Source organism: Mya arenaria, chromosome 5, assembly GCF_026914265.1.
Source record: "Mya arenaria isolate MELC-2E11 chromosome 5, ASM2691426v1".
NCBI classification, from domain to species: domain Eukaryota; kingdom Metazoa; phylum Mollusca; class Bivalvia; order Myida; family Myidae; genus Mya; species Mya arenaria.
In genome coordinates, this window is record NC_069126.1 from 35,260,087 (window position 1) to 35,286,446 (window position 26,360).

Here is a 26,360-nt window from a genome sequence, read left to right on the forward strand (position 1 = left end):
AAAAGGGCTCATTGTAGTGGGCTGTGAAGCCCTTAAATGTTGTGAATTTGACAGAAAAATATAAGAACTTGTGTTTAATTCAAGTAATTTTTGGTTACAACTGCCATGTACGTTAAGTTTGTATGCATTTTTAATAATTTTATTAGTTTTTAGCAAAACAAAAAATATTAGATAAACTATTTTAAGCATTCAATTCTATGAACACAGAAGGGCATATAGGCTTGCCTCCATGAGGGCAGCAGAGTGCTCTGAAAAAAGGACAGAGTGCAGCACCCTTCCATAACTTATTAGTTAAAGCCCTGCAGAACTGCTCAATATATTTTTTCTTCATATGAATTTCATTCAATTTGAAAAAAACAAGTGACATCAAAACACGGCATGATTTGGCATTTGCTTTATCAGTGTATCTAGATTAAAAAAATACCCTGATATGTTTGATTAAGTATAGATATAACATGTATGTGTTCTAAATTTTGCTTTTATATTTTATTGATAAATTTAATGTCTATTAGCATTTCTTTGGCAATTTGACAGAAAAATACATGTACCCGGTACCTGGCTAATTGCATAACCAGAACAATTTTGTTATGGAAAGATTTAACTTGCTCAAGGTTGAAGAAATCATTCAAATAATAAGTTATGTTTTATATAAAAAGAAGAACAGTAATCGTGCCTTGGATGGACTTTTCAATCTTTATAAACAGTTGAAGACAGTAAGATTTAATGATTGCATAATATAGGTTTGATTTATCAGCTCATAACACATCAAGTCATTTATAATCTTATAAGTATGAAGTGAAGCTTCTTTAGTAAATAACAGCTAAACTTTTTCAAACATTCTACTGCATTATTAATGTGTCTTTACTGCATTCATCATATTTTGTTTCTTGTAACTGTACTTATCAAATGGTAACATTTTTTCATCATCATCATCATCATCAGCAGCAGCAGCAGCAGCAGCAGCACCACCACCACCACCAGCACCAGCACCACCGGCAACAGCCCCTACCACCCTTTATTACTGATTTGCATGCTAGATATACATCAATATACCATAGGCATTGTTTATACATGCATTGTCCAAAAATTATTTTTCTGTGTTGCAGGGGCCAAAAAGATGTCCCAGCACAAACAACAGACGGGGGAGAAAGGGAAATTCCCGGTTGACGGAGTGGAAGATGATATACCTACAGGCCTGCCTTTTGAGCTGAAACCTAAACTGGATAAGATATTCGCTGAAGTTGAGGAGAAACTGCCAAATATTGACTTTGATCTTTCTGATGTATGTTGATAAACTCATTTCATGAACTAAAAATCTCACAGGAAGTCTCAGTGACCTAATTTTTTCTTAAATGCTTAAAGATCTACTAACATTGACATGACCATCAAAACCAAGTTCTGATCTTTTAAATGTGTGTCAGAGATAAGCCACATTTTTAGCTTGTAGAGGTATTGTCATAGGCTAACCATGAACCTCGTTGTTGTCTGCAATGGCTTTGCCAGCATACCTAAACTTTAACATTGGCTATAACTCACAATCATTTAAAGATATTCAACTGAAACATGGTACACATGTTCCAAGGGATAATACATATGTGTGCTTTAGTTTTAATTAATGTTGGGTTATGCACTTTTTTCTACTTAAAAATAATCGACAAGCAATGGCATTTGTTCCGAAGCACTCCTGTTTCTTGTTTGAATTGACTGACTGCATAACTCAGCTAACATTCCAGTGTGCAAAATGAAGAATCCAGTTTGCCTAAGACTGGCAAAAAATTTTGTGGGCATATACAGGGTTTACATAGGAATATTCAGCTGGAGGGACAAAAGGGGGTCTCTGGTAATTTTTATTGGTTTCTTATTTGGCAGCTTCTTATCCCTTTACGTTGATTTTTGAGTTCCCGCAATTTACAGAAAGTTTGAAATGGGGGTCCCTAACCTGAAAATAGCTCTTGGGACTAAAGTCCTACCTCTAGATATATTGTACCATGACAGGCCTGGTTGAAGGACCTTTTTTTCGCATTGTACATTCTGAAATTATGGGCTTAGAGATTTTCTAACCTAATGTCATTTGGCTCAGGCTGCTTGAATTGTGGTACACCTTTCTACAGGATCCTATACATTCCATATACAGGTTGACTCTGACGGGGAAGATGTGACCCCACTGACCTTTAATCATCCAATGAAAACACTGGAAGAGGACAAGGACCTCGACACAAGCCAGGGAAGTGAATCCATGCTCGAGCTTCCCGAACTCTCCAGTAATAAAGGTAACCAAAGTTCCAGTCCAGGTGGCCAAAGTAAGTACAAGCCTGATAAAGGGTTTGCCTGGCTTGCTTGAAATATTTGAAATTGATGTTGCTATGATTTGATAGAAATTTGTTTCTGGACTGTTTAAAAAGTAATAGATCTGAGATTTAAAAGTTCATGTAATTTGCATTGTTTAATGGTTTTATCAGGGTATTAGCATCTTACATACACAAGAATGCACCATATCAGATTGAAAGTTTAATCCCCACCCCCCTTACCATGTTTATATCATATATTACTGTGAGAAAAGGTGCATGTCCAAAGTTGTGCCCCCTCTTATGCCAAATCCAGGAACCATGGCAGTTTTTTGCATTGATAGCTGTAAACACACTTGATAATAATTATAAACCATCTCTTTACAGATAACTCAGCTTTTGAATTCTATGACAATGACCTTGCCTTCGCTCTACAAAGGAGCGGTGTAAGCCTTACCCCACCCACTGTTTCATCCTGGGCAGATGTTCCCACGTCTAAGGGCGTAGACAAGAATAAGCAGGATGCCTCAGTTTCTACATGGGGTGATATTCCCAGCTCACCCAGGGACAAAAATAGTGAACTTGGTGACAGTGAAAGAGTTGAAAACAAACTGGACAAAAATGTTAAGAATGTGTCATTTGACAACAACACAGTTGATAACAGAGAGGCTGATTCTGAAGGTTTGAGCTTGAATGGTTTGGATGATAAAGGGATTCGGCGTCAGCTGAGTCGTGAAGAGAAGAGGAATAAAGATAGAGAGATGGCAACGAGTCTCATCTCTCCTCGAGCTCCTGTCCTCTCTATATCAGCCCTCGAAAATATTGACATAGGTAAGCAAACAAAGATAATCTTACTGTAGGTTTTTCTCTTGCAGAAAATAGTTTTAAAACATATTTTAATACTGTGAAATCTTTTATATTCGTTGGCATGAAATTTCGTGGTTTGCCGAAAAATTACAATTTCGTGGGTCGTCCTAGATCGACTGCATTCCACGCGCTGGCCCGCAATTTCTGTTGTCTTCGTCACTCGATTTATGACACTCGCTAAAGTGGTACGACATGCCAATTAGGGCATATATCCATGTCAATTATAGATTTAATTGGAAATTTAGGTCATAAAAGAAGATGTACCCTGATCCTTAATACAGATAGACGAAGCCATTGAATGCCAATTAAGAATTTTGCAAACTGTGAAAACACCGAGAAGATGAGTAAACAATCCCTAAAGATAGCTGATGTTTACAAATTCAATTACTTTTGAATATCATCTCATTTCAATATTTATTCACACGTTTTTGTTTAATAAGTATATTAAACGCTTTGTTTTGTACATTGTCACATTGGGTGCTCAGTAACCTCTAATGTAATCGATTAATTATTTCATTAAAGAAATAAAATCGAGATCCGACACTCGTCACTCATATTTTGTCAACCTTGAGATTTTCATGAACAGCACATGTAAAAGCACGTGCTTCTGTCATTTGGTTCATAAAAACACATTAAAATGATTAAACAAATTAAAAAGATTTGGTTTATTATTTATTAAAGGCTGATATAATATATTAACAAAACAATGATAGTAAGATATACAGACGGATATTTACGTTGTATACTGCGGCCTCTGTAACAAATAAACTAGAGTATGTACATAACATGGCAATTGAAAAAGGGAATAAAGGGTCAATATTTCGTGGGATCTTGAATTCGTGGATCACCCAACCCACGAAAACCATGAACATTAATGCCCCACGAACATTAATGATTTCACAGTATACTGAATATGCATTTATAGTGAATTTTGGAAAACAACAATTTCTTTTGCAGAATCATACTGATATACAACAACCAAACAGTGTATGCATTGAAAATGATTAATGTTTAAACTAACAGTAAGGCATTGAAAGTTGAGGGATCAAAATTTAGATTACAGTATAAAAATGTCTGAAATTTAGATATTGAGTGTATCATCTCATTTTTGTTTCCAGATGCTTTGCTGCAGAATGTAGAGAGTGAGAGGCGGTCCACTGCACCGGCCCCGAGACAGGCCTGGGGTGAGCCTGCAGCTACAAAAAATACAGGTATGACCAGCATGATGTCTCCTCTTGTTACTCAAGTGTTAATTCCTTTATACCACGTTTTGCCCATAGATGGCCGTACTGACCAGAAATGGTTAATATTCTTTTTATTTCAGATATATTTATACATTTAAAAAGCAGGTATTCAAGATTGTCTTCAACCCTTGCTCAAAAACCTGAAATTTAAAGTCATAAAACAAACCAAATAAACACATTCTTGCACTTGACATTGATGTCCAAATACTTTCCCAATAAACTGTGTTGAAAAGAAGTTAACGGTTTCATATTTAATTATATATTACTCTTTTCTTTTCACCTTTTTTGTACTTTATGGCAACCTATAGTTTTTGCCCTATCTGTTAACAATGTACCCAGCTCTTTTCAATGGTCGAACCACATATTTAAAAAAAAATCATTTGTATTTCTTATTTGTAAGAGATATAGTCAAAGAATACGAAACAAATAATAACTATTTGATGATGAGACAAGTTTCTGTCGGGTAAATTATTGAATAGCTTATCCAAATAATTGCTAGTGATTTCTAGTAACCTTTTGATTGTCTTTTCGTAGGCAAACCACAGACTGGCGGTCTTACCCTGATTCAGAAGCTAGCCCAGCTTACAATGTCTCAGTACGGGGCTGATCTGGGTGATATTGACCCAAGCACGGGAGCACGAAGGAAAAACACCGAAAACTTCAACAACGTAGACAACTCGAACAACAACAGGTCCAAGACGGAAGGTCCCAATGTCGAGGAGAGTCCCATAGGGGTCAAGGTCACAGATGTCATGGTCAAGGCCTTAGAGGAAGAAGAGAAGTGGGCCATCAAGGTTGAGCCTCCTCAGACAGGTCAGTGCTAATACTGGGAAGTCTAATCAAGATAAGGCAAATTTGTTTAAATTCTTACACCTGGTCAGCTACTGTGCTGTAAAATGTGTTTTTGTGCAAAGTAAAGATTAGTACATGTTCAGGATAGTGCTGTTTACAATGACAATGTGGCTATATGTAGCAAGTCGCAAAACTCTAACCAAAAAAGGACCTGGGTTAAATGTATGCTTTTTGATGTACTGAGAAAAAATGACAAGCCTTGGCAACTGTTCGTAGTGCTCTTGTCTAATATGTATTTATCACCAGAAGGCCTGGCTCAAATGTCATGAAAACACTTAAAGGGGCTGTCTCACGTATGATAAAATAGCGAAAAAAAGAAGAAAATTGTCGAAAACTGACATAAACTTGGCATCAATGTGCACAATGCGTTGAAACTTACTAACTGAAGTACCACGTAGTTTACAATTTATTTAAGTTTAGCAGTTATGAGTTGAGATTAATATTGTGATTTGACTTAAGTATTTTTGTGTGCTTGAGCCTAAATTTACTTTTAATTTAGAACAATGTCATGAACAACAGAATCTATCATTTTTGATGACCTTTTCAAAATTGTAGCAAGATTATTATTAAATCCTGACATTCCTATATTGTATTTTCATTAGAATTGTTCAATCTTTTCTAGCACCTAAGAAGCAGATAGCTTCCTGTGGCACAAGTACAAGCAATACAAGTGAGCCACTTAGAGTCATCACACCTCGGGTGCCACCAAAAACTGCCTCGCCACTTCCCCAGTCCAGGCCTGCTAACTCAATAACAGGTAAAAATACTGAACGAATAAGAATGACACTTCAATTCGGGACATGAAAAAAATCAAAGCAAAACTAGACCAGTCTCAGCTTTTCTTATCTGTTGATTTTGATCAATGTGAAATGCTGAACATTTACTGTAGAATGATTGCATGTTTCACACACAATGTAGTTGGTACTACTTAAGACACATCCTTGTCTTATTTCACTCATAAAAGCTAGTGAGACCATCTTGTCAACGATCGTATGAGAAAATGTCGTAAGATTAAAATTTTCAACTGAATTCTAAACCAGTGTCTGAAGTTAGTTAATCTAAATTAGCAGAGTATCATTTCTAGCCAAATGTTTTGTTTCAAAATATATGTTGTTTATTTGTTTCAACCAATAACATTTTTATTAAAAAATTGATCATATGATACTATCGTTGAATAGATAGCCCCAATATCTGTAGTAAAAAGCTTTGCAACATTATGGTTTGGAAGTTATCCAGTTAATGTATAATCTATAGATATTATACATATATGCAATAAAAAAATAAAAAAAATAAAAATTTTGGTTCTTTTTATCTTAAAAAGTCAACCACTGAGATGAATCACATGCTATATTTCAGATGTCCTGAAAGGCAACAAGGAGCCAACGGTGTTTATTGACCTCCGAAACTTTGAACAGGTTCGCCAGGAACAGCAGATGAACATTGAGAGAGTGCAGCAGGTCCTCGGCATCCAGTCAGAGAAAAAGTAGGTCCTGAGCAAAAGTAGATCCTGAGGGCATTTATATTGTATGTTCCAAAGAAAAAAGTACCTGAATGTCTGGAGAAATATTAAGTTCTGTAAAAATATAGGTGAAGGTTCGGAGTAAAAGCAGGTCCTATGCAATAAAAGGACATGAGGGAACAAATATTTCATGTTTCAAAGAAAAAGTACCTGTATTTCCGAAGAAAAGTACCTTCTGAAAAAATTAAGGTTCAGAGAAAATTTGCATGTAGGTCTATTGAAAATCTAAGTCCTTAGAAGAATTATGTCCTGAGAAAAAGAAATTCCTTTGAGTGAAGTAGACAGCCTGAGGAACCTTACACATCGATAATGCTAGTCTATGAAATCAAGTTGGAGAAATATTAGGTTCCCCTCATACCGGTATGTCATGTACTGTTTAGTTAATAGCATTTTATTCTCTGATGTATAATGTAGGATGTTAATGACTTGCCTTTAAACAAATCTTTAGAGAATATTGTTACATAATTTCCCAGGTGGTCATGAATAATTCATTTCCCCAAAAAAGTCATCAGAAAAAGTTAGTCTGCCATGCACAAAATACTTGGATACATGCTATGCATATTCATTGTTATTCATGTGTGGTAAACAGCTTCCAATAACTGGTAATGATTGCTGATCACATCTTGTAAGTTTCAGTGTACTTGTATATCATATATAGGTAGGAAGTATAAATTTTATGATTTACATAGACAGCCTTTGTATTTGTGAGTGCATAAAAATAAGGACAATGCTAGATTATAATTATGTGACGACTGAGATATTTGTGTGTTCCTGCAGCTCTTAGTGATATACAACTAAGGGCAATGTTAAATTATATGTGTATGACTGATGTATATATATTTGTGTGTTCCTGCAACTCTTAGAGACATAAAACTAAGGGCAATGTTAAATTATATGTGTATGACTGATGTATATATATTTGTGTGTTCCTGCAACTCTTAGAGACATAAAACTAAGGGCAATGTTAAATTATATGTGTATGACTGATGTATATATATTTGTGTGTTCCTGCAACTCTTAGAGACATAAAACTAAGGGCAATGTTTTAAATTATATGTGTATGACTGATGTATATATATTAGAGATGCAAACGAATGGCAAAATTGATATTCGAATATTCGGTAATTCTTTCGATCGAATATTCGAATATTCGATAACCAAAATACATCTTTTCAAAGTTGTATTAAACTATTATTATCATTCGCCAGTAATAGCCAATTCATTTTGATCCTTCTTTTTCGTAGCAACTACGCGCGGCGGACCCTGATTTCCCCATATGAGTCTCTGAAATTCCCCATTTTTATATAGAAAACGGTAATTCATTATGAACAATCAAAAATCAAAATCGAATAATTCCGCTGCCTTCATATTGTGAAACAATGTGAAATTAGATGGATTCCTAATCATATGGCGTAATGAGCCAATGGAGGGTCTTTCCGTAGGACGAGCAGTCTCGTTCTGGGATAGACCTCTACCTTATATACCAAACCAACTCGAAACATATATGAATTTGATTCTTCTACATCAATAGGGGCAATATATCCTAAAACGCTATACTATACAGTAACATTTCAAAGCAAGAACGGTGCATCGAAACATGGAAAACAGTTAACAGCACATGTATCTGCATTATTGTAGCAAATGCCATACATAGTATCATTTGAGCAATGTTGCATAGCTTAATCTGCAACCAAGACAGCGCATTAGTGTGAAGGCCGTTTCCTTAAATCCTTAATTGGCAAAGGCATTGGTGTCACTTGTCCAATAGCAAGTTGTAAAATTACAGGGACTTTTTATAGCACCCGGCGATATGTCCCTAAATGACATATGACGCGTGTTTAGTGCATTGTCATCACATTCACACCTCTGGCATTAGGGGCCAATCATTGTAAAAACATGACAAAAGAACTAAATACACAATTGCAGCCTTGTAGGTCAAAGGTTTTTTTATTTTATTTATTCAACATTTTTTTTCGAATATTCGAATACCGATTTTGCCATTCGAATACCAAATGTTTGATCGAATATTCGAATATTAGAATATTCGTTTGCATCCCTAATATATATTTGTGTGTTCCTGCAACTCTTAGAGACATAAAACTAAGGGCAATGTTAAATTATATATGTATGACTGATGTATATATATTTGTGTGTTCCTGCAACTCTTAGAGACATAAAACTAAGGGCAATGTTAAATTATATGTGTATGACTGATTTATATATATTTGTGTGTTCCTGCAGCTCTTAGCGATATAAAATTAAGGACAATGTTAAATCATATGGAATAACTGAGATACTTGTGTGTACCTGCAGGCCAGTGTATGTGGACAGTGATTCGGAGGAAGAGGAAGACCCTGAGGACTGGAGACAGCAGAGACGCCAGTTCAAGCAACACAATTTCAACAACGCCCGTACAAACAAACAGACTTACACTAACACAGATAAACCACCGCTGTATGTATTTAAGGATTAAATATTTTTAATTTAATATATTGAAATTCACCTGTGTGTTAAATGCATGCACTGACCGCGATAAAACTACGCCCAACAACCTTACAAGACTGATATTCTACTAGGGCCGATGCCCATGGATAGGTCAGTGGTGTGGTAAAATCAACCTACACCAACATTTATCATTTTGTCCTTGTGTATTAAACCTGTCACTTCTTTTAGGCATCGGCCCCCTCCCCGTGTGATCAATATGTCAGGGATGGCTAGCCGTAATGAACCAAGGCCCCCAACAGAGGGAGGGGTGACCTCCCCCTCTCCCGCTCAGACCCACCCATCACAGCAGAGGTCACAACAAGAGATTGACAGGGACAGACAGGCTGAGACAATCAGGTAGGCCAAATATTTTCTGACTTTAACAGTGGTCGAAATTAACACAAGCCCTGCACTGGTAAAATGTCTTCCTGACTTGCTCAAATTCTTATTTTATATAGCAGAGCTTGTTAAAAAAATTGATGAGAAGCAATAGTATTAAAATTCTGGCTTGTCCATCCAAAAGTCTAATTTCGATGACTGCTTTAATATCTTAAGTTCTAGAATGCTCACTGATATTTTCAACTTAAACACTTTTATTATCTTAGATTATATAAACTTATGAAAACACATTCTTTAGTTCATGACACAGTCATATTTAAAATATTACAAGCTATAGTTCTAGGTCTGATTTTTCTGTGTTTTTTAGTCTCACATTATAATTCAGTTGAACTTAGTTGCTTGTTAGGGTTGTAGCCTAAGGGCTATTCCTTTTAAGCATACAACCCTCTACAGGAAGGCACTTTAGATTTTATTTCATGTAAATAGGTAATAAAGAAAATCGGAGAGAATGTCATCATTTGGCTGCCTGGGGGGGGCTGTATGTTTAATTGGAAAGCCCTAATGGTATTTTATGTCAATAACACAACAACTATCATTAATATCTGTTGTCTGTGTTCTACAGGAAGCTACGTGAACAGCATGAATCCGAACGTCAGGCGAAGCTTCGTCTACAGAAGCGTCTTGAGGCCCTGCGACCTACAGCCTCTATCAGTGGCCGACAAGACCCAGCAGAGGCCACACCCACTGTATTTGACCTGGTCTGTATTGGTGCTTGCTTATAGTTTCAGTCATTTGAAGGAAATGTTAAAAAAATGAGAGTTTGGTTAAAAGTTTAGAACTTGAATCATAGATAAAATAAATACTACTTAAGTCTTCAATAGGCCTAAAGGTAAACAAATTATTTTTCAGTCTTAGTTGAATATTTTTTTGTCTTATATTCAAGAAATTCTGCTTCACAGATATATGTGAAGCAAATTATACTTCAGTATTATGTGAAACAAATAATACTCCTATCTTATGTGAAACAAATTATACTTTAATCTTAGTTAAGAGAAAGTAAACTGCAGTCTTTAGGTGGATTAAAATCAACTTCAGAGTACCAAAACATCAAAGCCTTAGTTCTTTTAAGGGCAGTGAAAATGTGTTCCTTAATTTTTATATAGAAACAATGTTTCTGCTACGACTGATTCAACATCCTTTTGATGTATACAAAACTTTGGTTGTAATAGTCTGGGCAAGCCAATTAGGTGAGCATCTTCATTATCATAATGAATGTATCTTCTATCAGGAGGCATCATATGAATCAGCCCCCAGGAATCTACCACCAGTGATGTCACAGGACACGGACTGCGTTCTTCTGACCATCCATTTGTCCTCGAATGGCGAGATTGTCCTACACAGAGGCAGTGGTAACAAGAGCGTTGACACAGGTTGGTTTAAACTTTGGTTCTACTGATGTTTGCTTTGCATTTATTACAAGGATTCCTGACGAGTCTGTATATATTGATATCGTGTACTTTTTAAAGATACTGTAGTTTTTAACTGTGTACTTGGTATTGATTAAAGTTTGAATACTAATACTTAATTTTATACTTTTAAGTTATAACAACAATTTTTTTTTAGGTAAGCTATGTTTATGCCCCCACAAAGTGGCGGCATATAGGGTTGCCCTTGTCCATACGTACGTACGTACGTACGTACGTACGTACGTATGTACGTACGTACGTACGTACGTCCCGAAGATTGTTTCCGATCTAATTCTTGAAAACCGTTTGTCCAATCCTCACCAAACTTTAAACACATGTTTGTGACCATAATATCTTGATCAAGTTCGATAGTCATGGAAATCGCTTTAGTCATTTATTTCATATTATTTTACACTGTTTATTCATTTTCGACAACATTTTATTGAAGGTTTCTTTTTTTAATTTGCATAAGAAACAACAATAAGAGGCAAAACAAAATGGCTTTTATTGTATTTTCACATTATTTTTATGTTCATTGTTTATCTATCATATGTTTATAAATGTTCATGTATTGTTCTAAATTAATCTATTACTCTTCAGGTTGTGGTCTGTCAGCGAGCTACACAACCCTACTGACCTGGCTGCTGGCTCTTGTGCCACAGGACTTCACATTCCTCAAGGGTGTGGCTGACGGACCCATGGTCCCCTGGATGCTTCCGTTCTACGTGGTCGGCCTGCAGCAAGGTCTCCTTGACAACCAGCTCTGCCTCATGGTTGCTGTAACGCCTGTGGAGCAGTTTGACGCTAAGAGTGTGCCAACCAAGGCCAAGAAAAATAAGGTATCTTATCAGTTCTGGCAGACCCAGGGTCTGTCATTTGGCAATTTATTGAAAATCAACTGTAACATCTTAAATTATTTATAAAAAAAACCATATGATTATTGGCCATGCTATAAGGATATCAATTAAAGTTTGTTTAAATTCACTCTCAAGTGGTTTTTATATGCATTCAAACTCTTAAAACTTCAGAAGTAATTCATGATATCAATTTAATTACCAAACGTCCTGATTTAGAAGAATTGGCCTTTAAAAACCCTTCTCAAGAAATGACAGAAATGCACAGATACTTCCAAGTGAAGTTTCGCAATCACTAGACATTACATATAAATTATTTATCATGGCTTCAGAAGTCTGAAAGCAGTGTGGGCGGGGCGTTCCAGCAGCACTTACAGAAATACCTGTCTGTTAACTCGCTCCACTCCGTCTGTCCCTGGTTACAGAACCTTGTCTCCATGGAGGTCGCCCCTGGCCATGAGGATGGAACACCAGGTAACCTGAAGGGGTCATGAGTTAATGTTACTTTTTCAAACAGTAAAGCTCCAAATTACGAACATTTATAGCTTTTAAACCAATACATGGAATGAAAATCTGTTAATGTTATCTTCAGTTTAAATTTCCCCTTTTTGAAAATAAAAAAATAAAAATGAACTTCTCTGAATGAACCTCTGTTAATTTTTAAAAAGACGATGACAAATTTAAAAAATGTGTCATAATATTTCTTTATCATACCTTTACAGTCTTCATCATGTGAAAGTGAAAATATACATAAAACCATTTTATATTCAAGGGTATGTGTACAGCCCCCCACTCCCCAATATCACAACGAAGCCCCTGTCCACCTTTATCCACGTTCATCCGGACCCACAGGCAGCGGCCAAGGTTTTCAACACATCAGTTGGTTTCTTCTGGCAGACGGTTGACAGTGATGAAACCCGCTCTGACCAGGATTTACATGATAACGGTGTCAACTTTGACACACAGAACACTTTATCTCTCATTTACAAGAAGATCTATCAAGATCCTTCCTCAGTTATGGGCATATTTAACAGGGTTTTACAGTTAGGTTTCGATTTATCAGCCATAAGGTTAGTTTATCCGTCCCCTGAACAAATGAATGTGCCTAAAGCAGACAATGCCTCTGTGATGCCAGAAATAGACATATTGAATAATGTTGGGGCTGTGCTTGCTCTTTGTATTCGTGGAACTTCTGCTCGATCAGTGTGGCTAGACGCAGTTGGGCCCTCAGACCCGGTCCTGGCCCGGCGTACCGACCCAAACTCCCTTTGTGCACTGTATGGTGGGGACTCAAGGGAAGAATGTCTCCTGTTTTGTCCTCGGACGGCAGCTAGGGTTCACCAGGAGATTGTGCGCTGGTTCGGAGGCAGAGTGCCGCCAGGAAATGTTATTGATGTCGGAACTCCATACACGAAGAAAGACAATCTGAGAAGTGGTAGCCCAAAGGGTCGTAGGGGCAAGAAAGTGAGTTTTGCTGAGGGCACTAAAGATAGCTCAAATAAGAGTAAAAAAGATATAGATAGTACTGTGCATAGACCACTAGCAACTTTGACGTCTACAACAAAAAGTGAGATTATGCTTGTGATTTCCCCATTGGTGCCACCCAAGTGTTTTGGAATAGTTCTGGCTTCATGTCAGAGGCGAGGGTTCCAGGTGACGGGGGTCCGTAGGTCTAGATTGTCCAGCAAGAAAGCTGCTGCTTTAGGTAAGGATTATGAAATATTTTTATAAATACTCTAGTATATGATCAAATAATATGATACTCTGACATCAGTTGAAAACGTGCTGAACATTTTCACCATGTGATGTGTTATTGTATTTAATATGTTGGACAAAAGTTGTCATGTGATAAAACTCTCACTTAATCCTTCCCTTTTTTCATTGTGCTTTTTTTTCATTGAAGAAAAAAATAAATTTAGAAGTGGTTTTTATTATTTAGGTATAGCAGGCAAAGGTCTACAGACTTTCTGTCCAGGATCGCTGGCTGCTGAATCCTATGATGCTAGCCTGGCGGGTCATGTTGACCGGCAGGGGGAGGGGCAATGGGAGGAGTCAACATTTCCATCCACAATCCTACAGCTAGTCAAGGAGAATGCAAGTCACAGTGCAGCCAGTCTGGTAGAGGACTGTATGGTCCAACTCACCCTGCAGGGAATTATGGGTAAGATTCTTAATTGCATTCTGGGTATTGTGGAATTGCATCATGGGTAATTGAAGTTGGTTTTGCATTCTGGGTAAGATGGATTTTCTTTGTGAGTAAGATGGCTTTGCATTATGGGAAAGGTAGAAACAAATGTATAGGGCATAGTAATAATTGAATCTCAGAAGATTTAGACAGAATTTCAAAATAGTTTTGAAGTCTCACATATAAAATGATTTGTTTTTACCATCAGGCTCAAATTTTTCGAAAAATCTTAAGTACCTTATAACAGGATCAAGCTCAGCACACTAGTTTTGATTTGGTGTAAATTGTGTTATATTCTCCCTTTCAAGGGTCTTGAGGCTTTAATAGGAAATATAATTTGAGATAAATAAGATAAACTACCTTTTGTGCTAAAAAATCTTATTTAAATAAGTAATTTTGCTAGATGAAATAAGATACTTACGTGAGTTACGCTTAAGAATTTTTGAGAAACGGGGGCCAGCTGCTTTGTTTAAATCTTGGATAAATGTCCAGGTTTTTTTCAAACTAGTTTGCACATGAAACCAATTGCTAATCAAACCAAACCAAAGAATTAAGCTGTTTTACACAATTTAGTGCTGGTTTTCTTATTTCATCTACATTTCAGTCATATTTAGGGTACTTGTACAGTCATTGAAATTAGACTTTCAGATGAACAAGCCCGAATTCTTAAACTATTGCATGGAATCATATTTTTGAACAAGCCCTGCTATATTAAATTCAGAATTTGAGCAAGCCCGGAAGACATTTTATCAGTGCAGGACTTGCGGGCTTGTGCTAATTTTGACCACTGCTGGTATTATTTAGATCAACTATATCTTAGTATAAATGTATGTGAGCTTTATGTGTATGTGATATGAATTTAATATGCTAAAATCCAGCTACGGTATTCTTTCTATTTACTATTTTCCTACAATGGTTTTCACTTTTCTTAACTTTCTCTAGGTAAGCTACAGCAGCGTGAGGGGTTCCCTCTGGAGTCCGCGCACATGTTCCATGCTGCTAGATTCTCTGATACTCTTCTTACAAACCTTGGGGGAGACTTTAGTAAGGTAAGACCATATTAAATAATTCGGCTTTTCTTCTTTGGAGTCTGCCGACATGTTCCATGCCACGCGATACTCTTCCCATGAACTTCCAGGAGACTTCAGCAACTTCTACTCATAGTTTGTGATTCTTGTTTGCCTTTCCATTTACTGATAAAAGAAAATGATTACTTTGTTTTGTTGGCATCTTACAAGTCTAAATATATTGTAAATATAGAAGTTACAAGCTATGTTATAACTGTCTCTTTAAAATTCCATATAGTATGTATAACATTCCAGTGTTTTGACCCTGATATCCAGGGGCCATATTCAATAAGCATTTTAGATTGAACTTAAAATTAAAATTAGCCATGTCTACTGGCCCAGGGGTCATGCTAACGAACAGTCTCAAGTCTTAGTTCAGACTAAGTCTCAGAAAAGCATTTTCATCTAGTAACAAAATTAAAATCATCTTAATATGTAAATATTAGTAAACCATTGAAATAGTAATATCATATAGCAAAGCTCACTGTTCAATACTTTGATAGTAGGACAGTTACAATGAAATGAATATTTACAATTTTTAGTGTTCAGTTGAGTCTGAACTCAGACTTGAGGCTGTTTTTAATCACTGTCGGACAGTCAATCCTAGCTACATGATGTCCCACCCATATCCAATCCAAGAGTTGGAACACATTGCTGCATTAATTCTCATAGTTCCCACAGTCAATAATTCCTACATGTATAAATATATTGGAACATTCCAGTGTTTTGACCCTGAGGTCCAGATCAACCCTAGCTACGTGGTGCCCCAGCTGTACACAAACCCAGAGTTGGAACAAGTCACCGCCCTACTGCTGCTTGGTCATACCATTCTTAAGTCTTCTGGCTTACTACTTGGTGAGTATTATTTTTGATGCTTACTGGGGCCATCTTATCAATGCACTTATCGTACGATAACTCTTTCAAATTAATGTATCTGCCTAGTTTTACCCTCCATTAAAAAAACAAAAGCTTTTATGGTCATTTTAGTCAAAGTGTTTATGATTTTGCAAGTAAAACTTTCAATTTAAATTGTGTCACTCAATAAATATTTAACAAAAGTTCTTAAGATATTTGATTATTCATCAATGATTAGTTCAGCAGAGAACACATTTGTATATTAAACAGGACTCAGCAGTGTAGCGGTATGGGAAGGTGTGTCGTGCATAGCATTTATGTTGTTGCTTGAAAGGTCAAGTTCACATGTTGAGGTCATTTTGCTTAGCCTTACAAGGCCAAAACAAAAATCGGGGGAATTTGTCACATTCCTGTAACATTGATTCTTGTGTAAAAGGACAAGCAACATGTCACTCATTAACATGCGTTATATTTTTATGTGTGATTTTGTAGGTCGGTTGCTGGGCATGGTTCCCTACAGTCGCCAGCCGGCATCCCTGCCATTTCCCGATGGTCTGGAGCTATTAGGGATGAAGTGGCTCGCGGGCCTCTCTACATCACAGGCAAAGGAAGTCACACCGTATGAGGTCGGTGATAAACTGTGGAGAAACAGTCTTCACAAGCTCGCTAATGGTAAGAAAGAGATTAAATTTGTTTGGAGTCAAAACTAGTAGAGTAGAGTAGATTAGAGTATAGTAGAAGATTGAGGTTTTTAACAGACATGCCAACAATGTGTTTTCTTGATTGTTTTCAATTATTCACTGGCTTGAGTAGTTATATTCTCAATATCGATTTGTGAAAGCATTTGATTTATAGACATTATAGAATAGAAAACCCCACATATAATTTCACATCTTTGTATGTTGTGTTTTCAGAGCCTGTCCTTGTGCTGGCCGTGCGAGGGGTGGATGCATTCAGGAAGCTGGAGAGTGTGGTCCCACCCCGCCCCTCGTTGCTGGCCCCAGGGGCAAAATGTGACATGGAGATGATCCACGCCCGCACAGCAGAGGAGGCTTACACGTACATAAGGCAGTTCTTCACAGAGAAGGAGCTTTTCTCAGACCCCTTTGCTCGCCCAATGCTGCCATATATCCCACATTTCCGCTCAAGGCATGAAGTGCATAGGTGAGGCTTGTTATTCAGTAACTATATCTCAAACATGATATACCATTCAAGTATGCTTAAACACATCTGCATATTAACAATGAAAATGAAATGTAAGACTTGAAGTGGTTTAGTCTGTACTTAAATATTTTGTAATCTTATGAAATTTTGTGATAACATAATGCTTTGTATGCTAAATTGCTAATAACGTCTGCTTAATTATTTCATTTTAAGTCTAAAGGCTTGATTTAAAATGAAACTAAAAAAAAAATATTGAAGAGAGATTCTCCTCAATTATTAACAGTTAGATCACAGTTATATGTATTCCTTACAGCACAAAATCCAATAAAGAAGAGCCCACATATCCATTGGAAGAGTCCATATTTGAGCTGATGCAATCTGGTCCGAGGCCGTTTCCAACCTTCCTTGTGATAAAACCGCGGGCTTTCCACAAACACTTTACCAAGATCCTCAAGAAACTGGCTCAAGAAGGGTTCAAGATAGTTGGACTGAAGCTGCAGGTGTTGACAGAAGGACAGGCCACTAGGGTTATACCAGGATGTGTGAAGGTTGGTTTTGCATTGGAAATGTTTTGGATTTCAAAATTGATATTATAAACAAACAGGAATGATTCTTTGTGGTTTCAAGTTTCATGAAATTTCCATATTGGTTTTCGCGGAAAGGAACTGTTGTCAGTTTAATGTGATTTCTGAATCTAAGTGACTATAGACTGTACCAGTTTAGAGCATGAGATACTTTAAAGCTGTTAAGGTACAATATATCCTATTTTGGGGTATACAGAACAACATTTACCCGCCTCCTTGGGTTCATTTTTTCACCGATCCGTCAAACATGTGTTGTAGGTAAACTTATATGTGTGCCAGCAACCATACATGTGTGTAATCTAATGTGTAATCATACATGTATGTAATCATACTTGTATGTAATTGTACTTTTGTGAAAACAAAATTGATAGTAATCATACTTGAAAAACAAGCATAACCGTTATACATACACACACATGCAGTTTAGCTTTACAGACTTTGTTTAGGGTCATTTTCCTGGAATAAGTTGAGAATGGTATTTTCATTGTTGATACATGTCGTAATCTTATTGCGATATAATTATTATGGGAAAAGCTGAGTTAACAGTTTGAGAACCAATAAGGATAATGTTGTTTAGTCTATACTACATGTAGTTTATTGAGCTTGGTGATCATGAAAGCTTATAGCTTATAGAGTCAGGCTTGAGTCATTTATTTGGTAGAAACTGATACTTAAATCAATTTTACGAGGCAATGAGAACGTTCCCCTGGTGTGGACAGCTCCGATAACCTGTTTGATAAGAGGCGGACACTTATACCTCTAGCCTACTCCCATCCTTATGCGCTGTACGACAAGAGTTGTCTTACGTATAGAGGTTCTTACATTGTTCTGGTAATTTAAATTCAGGAAGCAGATGAGAGGGCACGACACCTTAAGCACCTAATCTCTGGTCCCAGCCTGTCACTCTGTGTAGAGCGAGAGAATGCTGTGAAGAAACTGCTAGATCTACTGGGTCCCGAGGATCCACAGAGCGCCAGACGGCTGTCACAGTTCTACTGGCGGGGTGTGTTTGGTGGAGATTTAGTCACCAATGGCATATATGGTAAAGATTGTTTGTAGAATTGACTGCTGCAATTGAACAATGGAACTATATCATAATTATGATGAGCTAAGATGAATTCGTGGTTATTTACTGGTCACTAGCATCTATTGGAGCAGATTTACAGGACATGGTTGATTTCTTGTAAAGTTGCATATTTAAAAAAAAAAATGTGCGGTGTTCAATGAAGCTGTCAGGAGAAATTAATTTTATCCGATGACAAGTCCGGCAGCTTTGATTATACAGTAACAGTGAAAATATAGTTCTGCATAGGAATTATAATTAAAATTTATGTTAAATAATTAACATGATGCTAGTTGTCATTCAGCCATCCCATTTACAAATATTTCATAAATCTAAGATAGCACATGGTCACATAAATTGATAATCCAATTGATTAATGAAATCTACGACAAAGGACCATGCAGAGTGAGCTGCCATTTGCTTGTTAAATACCAAGATTTGACTAAAATTTTGAATATGGCAGATAGTTTGTATCAATGCAATGGAGAGTAAACATGGGTTACCTGCCCCTGAATCTTAATTGGCAAAGTCAAATAACTCACTTAGAGTCATTATTATTGCCAGCATGATTAACTATTTTATGTTTTTTTGCAGCATCTGGGACATACCAGGGAGCTTTGGATGACCTAAGGTGTTTCTTTCCAGAAGGTCTCTGCTGCGAGGAATCTGAAATCTCACAACAAGAAATAGTAAGACCATTGAGCAATATTTTGTTTTCATTAATGTTAGCTACCTTATTAAATATTGTAGATAACTGCAGAAAAAAAGCAAAAAGAAAACAGTGGCAAATTCTTACAGAAACTTTGTAAAGAGATAATTTGACTGGATTAAATGGCTCAATGTACGGTAATACATTTACTAGTATGCATCATTTTTCCATCAAGTTTGTTTAAGCTTAGTTTATAAAAATCCTAACAGAGAGCTTATATAAAATCTTTGGTGTTGAAGAATTGAAAATCAGTAAATAACATAATGATTTAAACTTATTTATTTTACAACACTTGTCAAACAAGTTATAACGACATTATATTTATCACCCTTGTTGGGACGATGCTGCGCAAGAGTGTGGTGTTTCGATGTGGGGGAAACTTGAGAACCGGAAGGTTACTCAATTGTCCAGCTTGGTGACCAAAAACCAAACTCACATGCGCTTAGGGTGGGAATCAAACTTGAAATCCATAGATGAAAGTGAATGTGCTTACTCAGCTAACGGTTCAACTAACATGATGCTCTGATTACAGATCCAGTGCCCTGCCTATGACATGGATATTGAGATACAGTATTCTAGTTGCAGAGACATCATCTTTACCCACAACCCTGACCTACCTCATGGTAACAACTTATGCTTTTTTATGTGGCAGTTAGTTAAACTTTTTTCTGCCAAGGATTCGGAAAAAACAAAGGGCCTGATGGAAAATGATACTTAAAAACAGGTTCATCTTTGGAAAATGGTTGCACCAATTGGCCCTTTAAAGGAATTTTGATGTGCCATTTGAAATTTTATAGCACTAATGGCACAAGTGTGTGACTTTGGCAGAAACCTGAGTAAAATAATTATTAGATACCGTAACTTATTATACCAGCATGCTTCAGATCTTATTAAGGTTCAGATAGTTAGTTTCATAATTGATTCCCCATAATTGTTAGGCTAACTTGATGTTATATTCGTGATATATTTTTGATATTGTATTTCTTCGATATATGTACAAACACACAAAGAAAAAACTGTCTAAACTTTTTTTGCAGTTATTATTATTATTTTACCAAAAAACATTGAAAATTGAAATCATGGAAGTTATACAGGAATCTTATTTTGTTATGTGTTCAGATGCCCCCCATGAACTGTTAAGCCAGACAACGTGCATCGTCCTGACGTCACTTTTACTGAAGAAGTTTGGTGCACACTTCGGCTATGTTGACGTGATCGAGGGGCTTGTTCACCAGGGGTAGGTTCAAGTTATATTTACATCTTACGCATGATGTGATTTAGATGTACAGTAAAACTGCGATCGCTTCTGGACCAAGCTCCGACCTCGAAGGAACGCCGGTTCTCGAACGACCGCTTCGAACGACCGCAGTTTTACTGTAGTAAGAATCAGTTGTTGAAGGCAACACAAGCTTGATAAACATTATGTTGATTTACATGTAGTGAGAATCAGTGGTCAACACAAGCCCTCTAAGTGTTCAGTTATTTTCCGGACTTGTTCAAAATCTGAATTTTATCTTGTTGCAATTTCTACAGCCAAGTTGTAAGGTCAATTCGGCTGTTCATTCAAGAGCCTTATTTGGCTAACTGGTGGAAAAATACATACTGAAAGATTTCACTTAGTATCAGGTTATAAAACTTGAATTAATCTTTAAGGTCTGCTAAAGGTATGATTTTAACAAGTATTCCCTTCTGAAGTTACTTAAATTTGGTATAGAAATTAATTAACCTTTTACTGATTTTTGGTGTTCCAGGTTTGAGTTTGTTGGTGGTCGTATGGCGTGGCTCACCCGAGAACAGGCTGAACACTTACTGTGTGTGCTAGAGACTGGCAGCTTCCAACAGGTACTGTTTGAAACAGTAGGGGCAGGGCTATCATGGGAGGTTGGGGGTGGGGGGTTTGGGGTTGCAAGGGTCATTGGTAGGTTGGGTTCACACGAGAACAAGCTGAACACTTACTGTGTGTGCTTCAGACTGGCAGCTTCCAACAGGTACTAATACAGTACAGGGTTACGCTCACTTAATTGGAAGTATTAAGTTGACATTATATTAGAAGTGTTAAGCTGTTTCAAACAGTGAAGTCTGATTTGATATTTTTCACTGTTTTGAAATTTTAGCCTGTAAATTGTTATCCAACATCAAACATCCGTGTGCACAGAGCTGAGACTCAATATCAATAAGTTATTTCTGAAGTGTAAATGAAATTATCGGCGCATACAGATTTGCACAATTTTCTAATAAATTACAATTAAATGTCTTTTAATACCACTTTGGGGCATATAGTAAAAGGAAAACTTGTTTTATTCTGTGTTAGTGCATTTTTGCTATCACTTATGAGCTATAAATTTTGATGCTCAATATTTTAACATCTTGCACTGAAACAAACAATTACCCATAACTTAAAAGGAAAAGTGTGACAAAAGAATAACACCTGTATCATTGAAAAATGCATAGGTCTACTTATGATACTAAGGAGTCTACGCAAGTTGGTTGACCAGGTTCTCAACCCCAACAGATTCGTGCAACTGCAATAAGTACAAAAATAAGTCCTTTCGTCACTCAGGGTTGAATATCAAAAGCAACCATAATTGCATGCATTTCAGGTTCCCCTGTTGCTGTCTGGCCCCTGCATCATCCTGGCTCTGCAGAGAGACAACGCCGTGCTTGCCTTTGACAGCATACTAAGCCAGTGAGTATATTATTACGGTACATCTGGTTAAATCAGTATAAATATAAAGACTTATTGTCACAAATAAGATGTTAGTGTATTCTTATCCACAGTTTGACCAGTTTGAGAGGCCAAAGAAATCGCCCCATGTGTGGGTTCGAATTCTAAACCACTTGATTGAAAGGCTGACACCTATACCACTAGACCACTCTTCTGCCTAATTAATGAATAACATTAATCAAAAGTGCATTGCATTATTGACTGTTGCAGAAATCTGACTGGATTGTTTCCCTTACAGGACATTTAGCACTGAAAGCTGCCAGGGTCGCTCAGTGACTGACACAATTCTGCACAAATATGGACGCCTCATTCTTCGACCAACTGACATCAAGCAGGTATATACATGTATAGGACTGCGCAATGGTTATTACAAAAGTACTTGTAGCCTAAGACTAGCTGGTTGCTTTTTGATGCAAACATACAATCTACACATGTAAAGCAAAATTTAAAATTGGACTGTCCCCCTTTAAAAGTTGGTTTAACTTTAAAGAGCAAAAAACGAACAAGAACTTGCCCTTCAGGATATCTTTTTTTATTCCCTCTCTATTTTGCCTACCAGGGCCTGTATCAGTAAAACATCTTTCACGTCATTTCCTAGCTTAAGTAATTTTCTTCAGTTTAGTATATCACTTATCATATGATATAATTGCTTCATAGCATCTGAAATAATTTATTCTCATTGATTTTGATTCAAAATGCATAGCTCTATGTAAAAAAGACTTTTCCTTTAATTTGACTTCAAAATTTTAGGAAATAGACTTAAGTTAAGAAATGACTTATTTAAGCTGTTTTATGAATACCGCCCCAGGAGTGGTTGTATGTTGAAATGGAGTAGCCCTTACTATTGCTAGTATGAATTTTGAACGAAAAAAGTATTAGTAAATGTTAGGAATCAAATACTTAATTTTTTAGTTTTAATAAGGAGAATATGGCCATTTTTACAAAAAATAGTTTTATATAAGATTTTTTTAGTGGTAAACATACATGTTTTTCCTTCATGGAATTATTCCTTTTACAGATATCAAACAGTGCTAAATCGAAAACACAAGGCTGTTGCCAATTGCTTTCATTGAATCCATGCCATATGTTGTTATTTGTATATTTCAGGCAAGCAATGCTTTGAGATTTTTCTTCAACAAGCTGATTCCAGATAGTCAAGCTCAGATTGTATCCATCAAAGAAATTTGAACATTTTTCCCTGGATTAGCTCAAACTTCTTGTTTTTAACATGTTAAATTAATTTTGTGAATATTTGTAAAATCTCAGTACCATGTACCATGTACTTTTGCGGTGAAATATTCTGTGTGAAAGAATACTAAACATGTATGTTTAAGATGCATGCATGTTCTTGATGAACTGACCTGTTTAAATATTTCTTACATTTTCATGTACATGAAATATTGAAGTGAGCTTTGAGTATTGTCAAACATGTTTGAACTTTGTGGGTCATGTTTCCTTACCTATTTATTTTGCTGTGGAATATAATTATTTCATTATTTGTTCTCAAATGTTCTGCATATACTTGCATACTGTGTTCATACGACCTGTATAAATAAGTTGTAGCTTCTTTTTTCTTTGATTTGAGATTCTTCTGTGTTTTCCTACAGTAAGCATTATACTAATCTCAAAAGTTAATTAGTGTTGTGATCTTGCATTCCGTCCTAAAATAACTGCATACATATTTACATGTATTTTTACAAACATTTCTGTTGAATAATATTTATTTATATATTTATGCAATTTTATATTGTTAAAAGCGGTTCTTAAAAAAGTGAAATTGATTATTGATTTCAACATTCCGTCCAAAAATTGTTGGCTTAGCACAAGGAGGGCGTATTTCCTTCTGTTTTTACACTGAGGAACATACACCTTGCGTTTAATCCCAGCTTTGCTCATATCAAAGTTATATTAAATTTTATTTATTTTGTGAAAAAGATGATAATGAAAACTTGATTATTGATTTGTAATTGATGGTTTTAAACATTCCATCCACAAATGCTGCTGCTGATGTAATCTTTAAGGCAATATTTTGCTTTGTTGTGTTTTGCACTATGCAGTTTTTAATAGGAGCCAAACAACAATGAGTCTGTCTGTCCCTAATTTTATTGGTATATTTTTAGAATCCATGCAACCCATTATGACATGTCAAGTTATTGTTGATATACAAAAAATGTATCATTGGTATTAGTTGTCGGCAGATATCGATTATTTTTGAATAGGTATATTTTTTTCATCAATATTATTCATGTAGCTCGGTTAATTAAAGTTTGAATAATTACACATAAAATTGATAATGTATAGTGTACTAGTATTTACATCATCTGGTACCCGGGGTAAACTACTGCTCTATGCTTTGTTGTGTACTGTGAGCAATTGGCAAGGAAAATCTCTTAATTATGAATAACTAATCAGGCAGGTGCATTTCTTCAGCATGGAACCAATACAGAAGTATGCACTGACACTGCAAAAATTATTCTGGCGATAGCTGGAATTTTACTCAGCTTGCCAGATCAGTGATCATCCCTACAAATTGTAAACAAGCCACTTAGACCACTCGCCCATGGAGACAACTGACAGTACAGGGTAATTTGAGAGTATTTAGTTGTAACTGAGAGTTCATTGGAAGAAGAGTTATATCCCCTGCCTCATGCATATTCATTAAAACAAGATTTTGGCGGTCAATTTTCCCATGGTATATGAAGTATCACGGAAAAATATGCCGTTCATATTTTATTTTTCTTGTGCTGTATATGATAAGTGATCTTAAACAAGGTTTTTAACAATAAACTGTAAAATTACAAATATAGAAATGAAGGACTATTAGAATAAACAGATTTAAATTAGAACGAGTCCAAGTTATTCAAATTTATAATTGTATGTGTACATGTCACTTGTATGTAAATTAAACTGTGTTCTATACATTCAGAATTGTTTGTGACAGCCTGTGCCTTGTTAAACTGAAATGTATCTGTGTTGCTGTTAAAATTTGTTTATTTGTTGACACTTGTTAAATGATGAGTTATAACGCCACTGTTAAATTATACACTTTAAAAAAGATAACAGTACTTTATGTTAGGGATAGTGGGGTTTTTGAAAGCATAAAGAAACAAATGTAACATTTATATTTGGTCAAATGTGTTTAGCCCACCCATAATGCCAAGATGAATGATTTGGAATTTATTTTATATTTGATTCCTACTTCATTAATTATAAAATGTTATATAAACACATGGCACCAACTTGGAAGTCCTAGACATGTTCTTCGTAAATCTTAAAGTTGGTGCTGGAATGTTCATACTGATGAAAATAGATATTGATTTTAAACTTAAATTTGGCAAATATATTAAGTATTTATTGTTTGGCTGTTTTCTAAGACTTGTAATTTGTCAGAGAACATTGCATGTTAATTGTCAGTTTAACGTTACTATGACTGTACTACTGTTCTGTGATACACATTAAAGGTCATTCCATTATGAATCTGCTTCAGTATTTTTGGCAAATAAAGTTTTATTTATTTCAGATGTGTTGTTTGGATTTAGTGTTCAAAAGTACATAAACAGTATTGTACACATGACCACAATTTATAGGACCATTACATGGCTGTGTCTTACTTATTTCAACTGGTCTTGTATTTGTGGAAAAGAAGCCATAGAAGCTATTAAACTACACCAAAAGTGAATAGATTAAAGGAAAAATATTTTTTTAGGTATTTTATATTAAAATAAGTATATACAATCGCTTGGTCTGATTATTGTTTAAGGGAGGTAACCGCTGCATAGAATTGGCCCTGCGGGCTGTATAGTTTAATGTAACCTAAATGGAAAACCCGGGCGATACTATTTCCCGGTCCCGGTCCCGGTCTCTGTTTTCCAAATTTTATAGTAGCTATCGGGCGTGATCGAGAATGTGTTAATGACCGCGGGGATTAGGGATAGGATTACAAAAGATGACAGTTGATTAAAACGTAAGATATTTGATGATAATTATGTACCATTTATTTCATATTTTATATCAATAAAACAAATAAAAAATTACGGCAAAGATAAAATCATAAAATATGCACATGTACTGAAATTAATGTCATGAATAACACACACA

General features: G+C 36.0%; 1 protein-coding gene across 2 annotated transcripts in view; it reads left to right on the forward strand.

The window, feature by feature from the left end:
• The window catches only part of LOC128235154 (dynein axonemal assembly factor 8-like), a 29,552-nt gene extending 3,771 nt beyond the window's left edge, over window positions 1–25,781 (forward strand). Inside the window, exons 1-29 of one of the 2 annotated variants that reach the window (XM_052949896.1) lie at window positions 642–713; window positions 1,107–1,282; window positions 2,135–2,270; window positions 2,673–3,116; window positions 4,271–4,363; window positions 4,931–5,209; window positions 5,871–6,005; window positions 6,605–6,731; window positions 9,081–9,221; window positions 9,441–9,608; window positions 10,213–10,348; window positions 10,879–11,020; window positions 11,657–11,895; window positions 12,243–12,384; window positions 12,683–13,615; window positions 13,850–14,071; window positions 15,038–15,144; window positions 15,885–16,017; window positions 16,510–16,689; window positions 16,932–17,181; window positions 17,495–17,729; window positions 18,612–18,807; window positions 19,423–19,517; window positions 20,070–20,160; window positions 20,657–20,774; window positions 21,289–21,379; window positions 22,138–22,223; window positions 22,501–22,597; window positions 23,370–25,781. In XM_052949896.1, the coding sequence (XP_052805856.1) occupies window positions 1,118–1,282; window positions 2,135–2,270; window positions 2,673–3,116; window positions 4,271–4,363; window positions 4,931–5,209; window positions 5,871–6,005; window positions 6,605–6,731; window positions 9,081–9,221; window positions 9,441–9,608; window positions 10,213–10,348; window positions 10,879–11,020; window positions 11,657–11,895; window positions 12,243–12,384; window positions 12,683–13,615; window positions 13,850–14,071; window positions 15,038–15,144; window positions 15,885–16,017; window positions 16,510–16,689; window positions 16,932–17,181; window positions 17,495–17,729; window positions 18,612–18,807; window positions 19,423–19,517; window positions 20,070–20,160; window positions 20,657–20,774; window positions 21,289–21,379; window positions 22,138–22,223; window positions 22,501–22,597; window positions 23,370–23,450 (5,262 nt within the window). In that variant the 5' untranslated portion in view covers window positions 642–713; window positions 1,107–1,117 and the 3' untranslated portion in view covers window positions 23,451–25,781. Of the gene's footprint in view, window positions 1–641; window positions 714–1,106; window positions 1,283–2,134; window positions 2,271–2,672; window positions 3,117–4,270; window positions 4,364–4,930; window positions 5,210–5,870; window positions 6,006–6,604; window positions 6,732–9,080; window positions 9,222–9,440; window positions 9,609–10,212; window positions 10,349–10,878; window positions 11,021–11,656; window positions 11,896–12,242; window positions 12,385–12,682; window positions 13,616–13,849; window positions 14,072–15,037; window positions 15,145–15,884; window positions 16,018–16,509; window positions 16,690–16,931; window positions 17,182–17,494; window positions 17,730–18,611; window positions 18,808–19,422; window positions 19,518–20,069; window positions 20,161–20,656; window positions 20,775–21,288; window positions 21,380–22,137; window positions 22,224–22,500; window positions 22,598–23,369 lie in introns of those variants that run through there. The other variant, XM_052949895.1, reaches the window with a different exon arrangement.
• The last annotated feature ends 579 nt before the right edge of the window (window positions 25,782–26,360 follow it).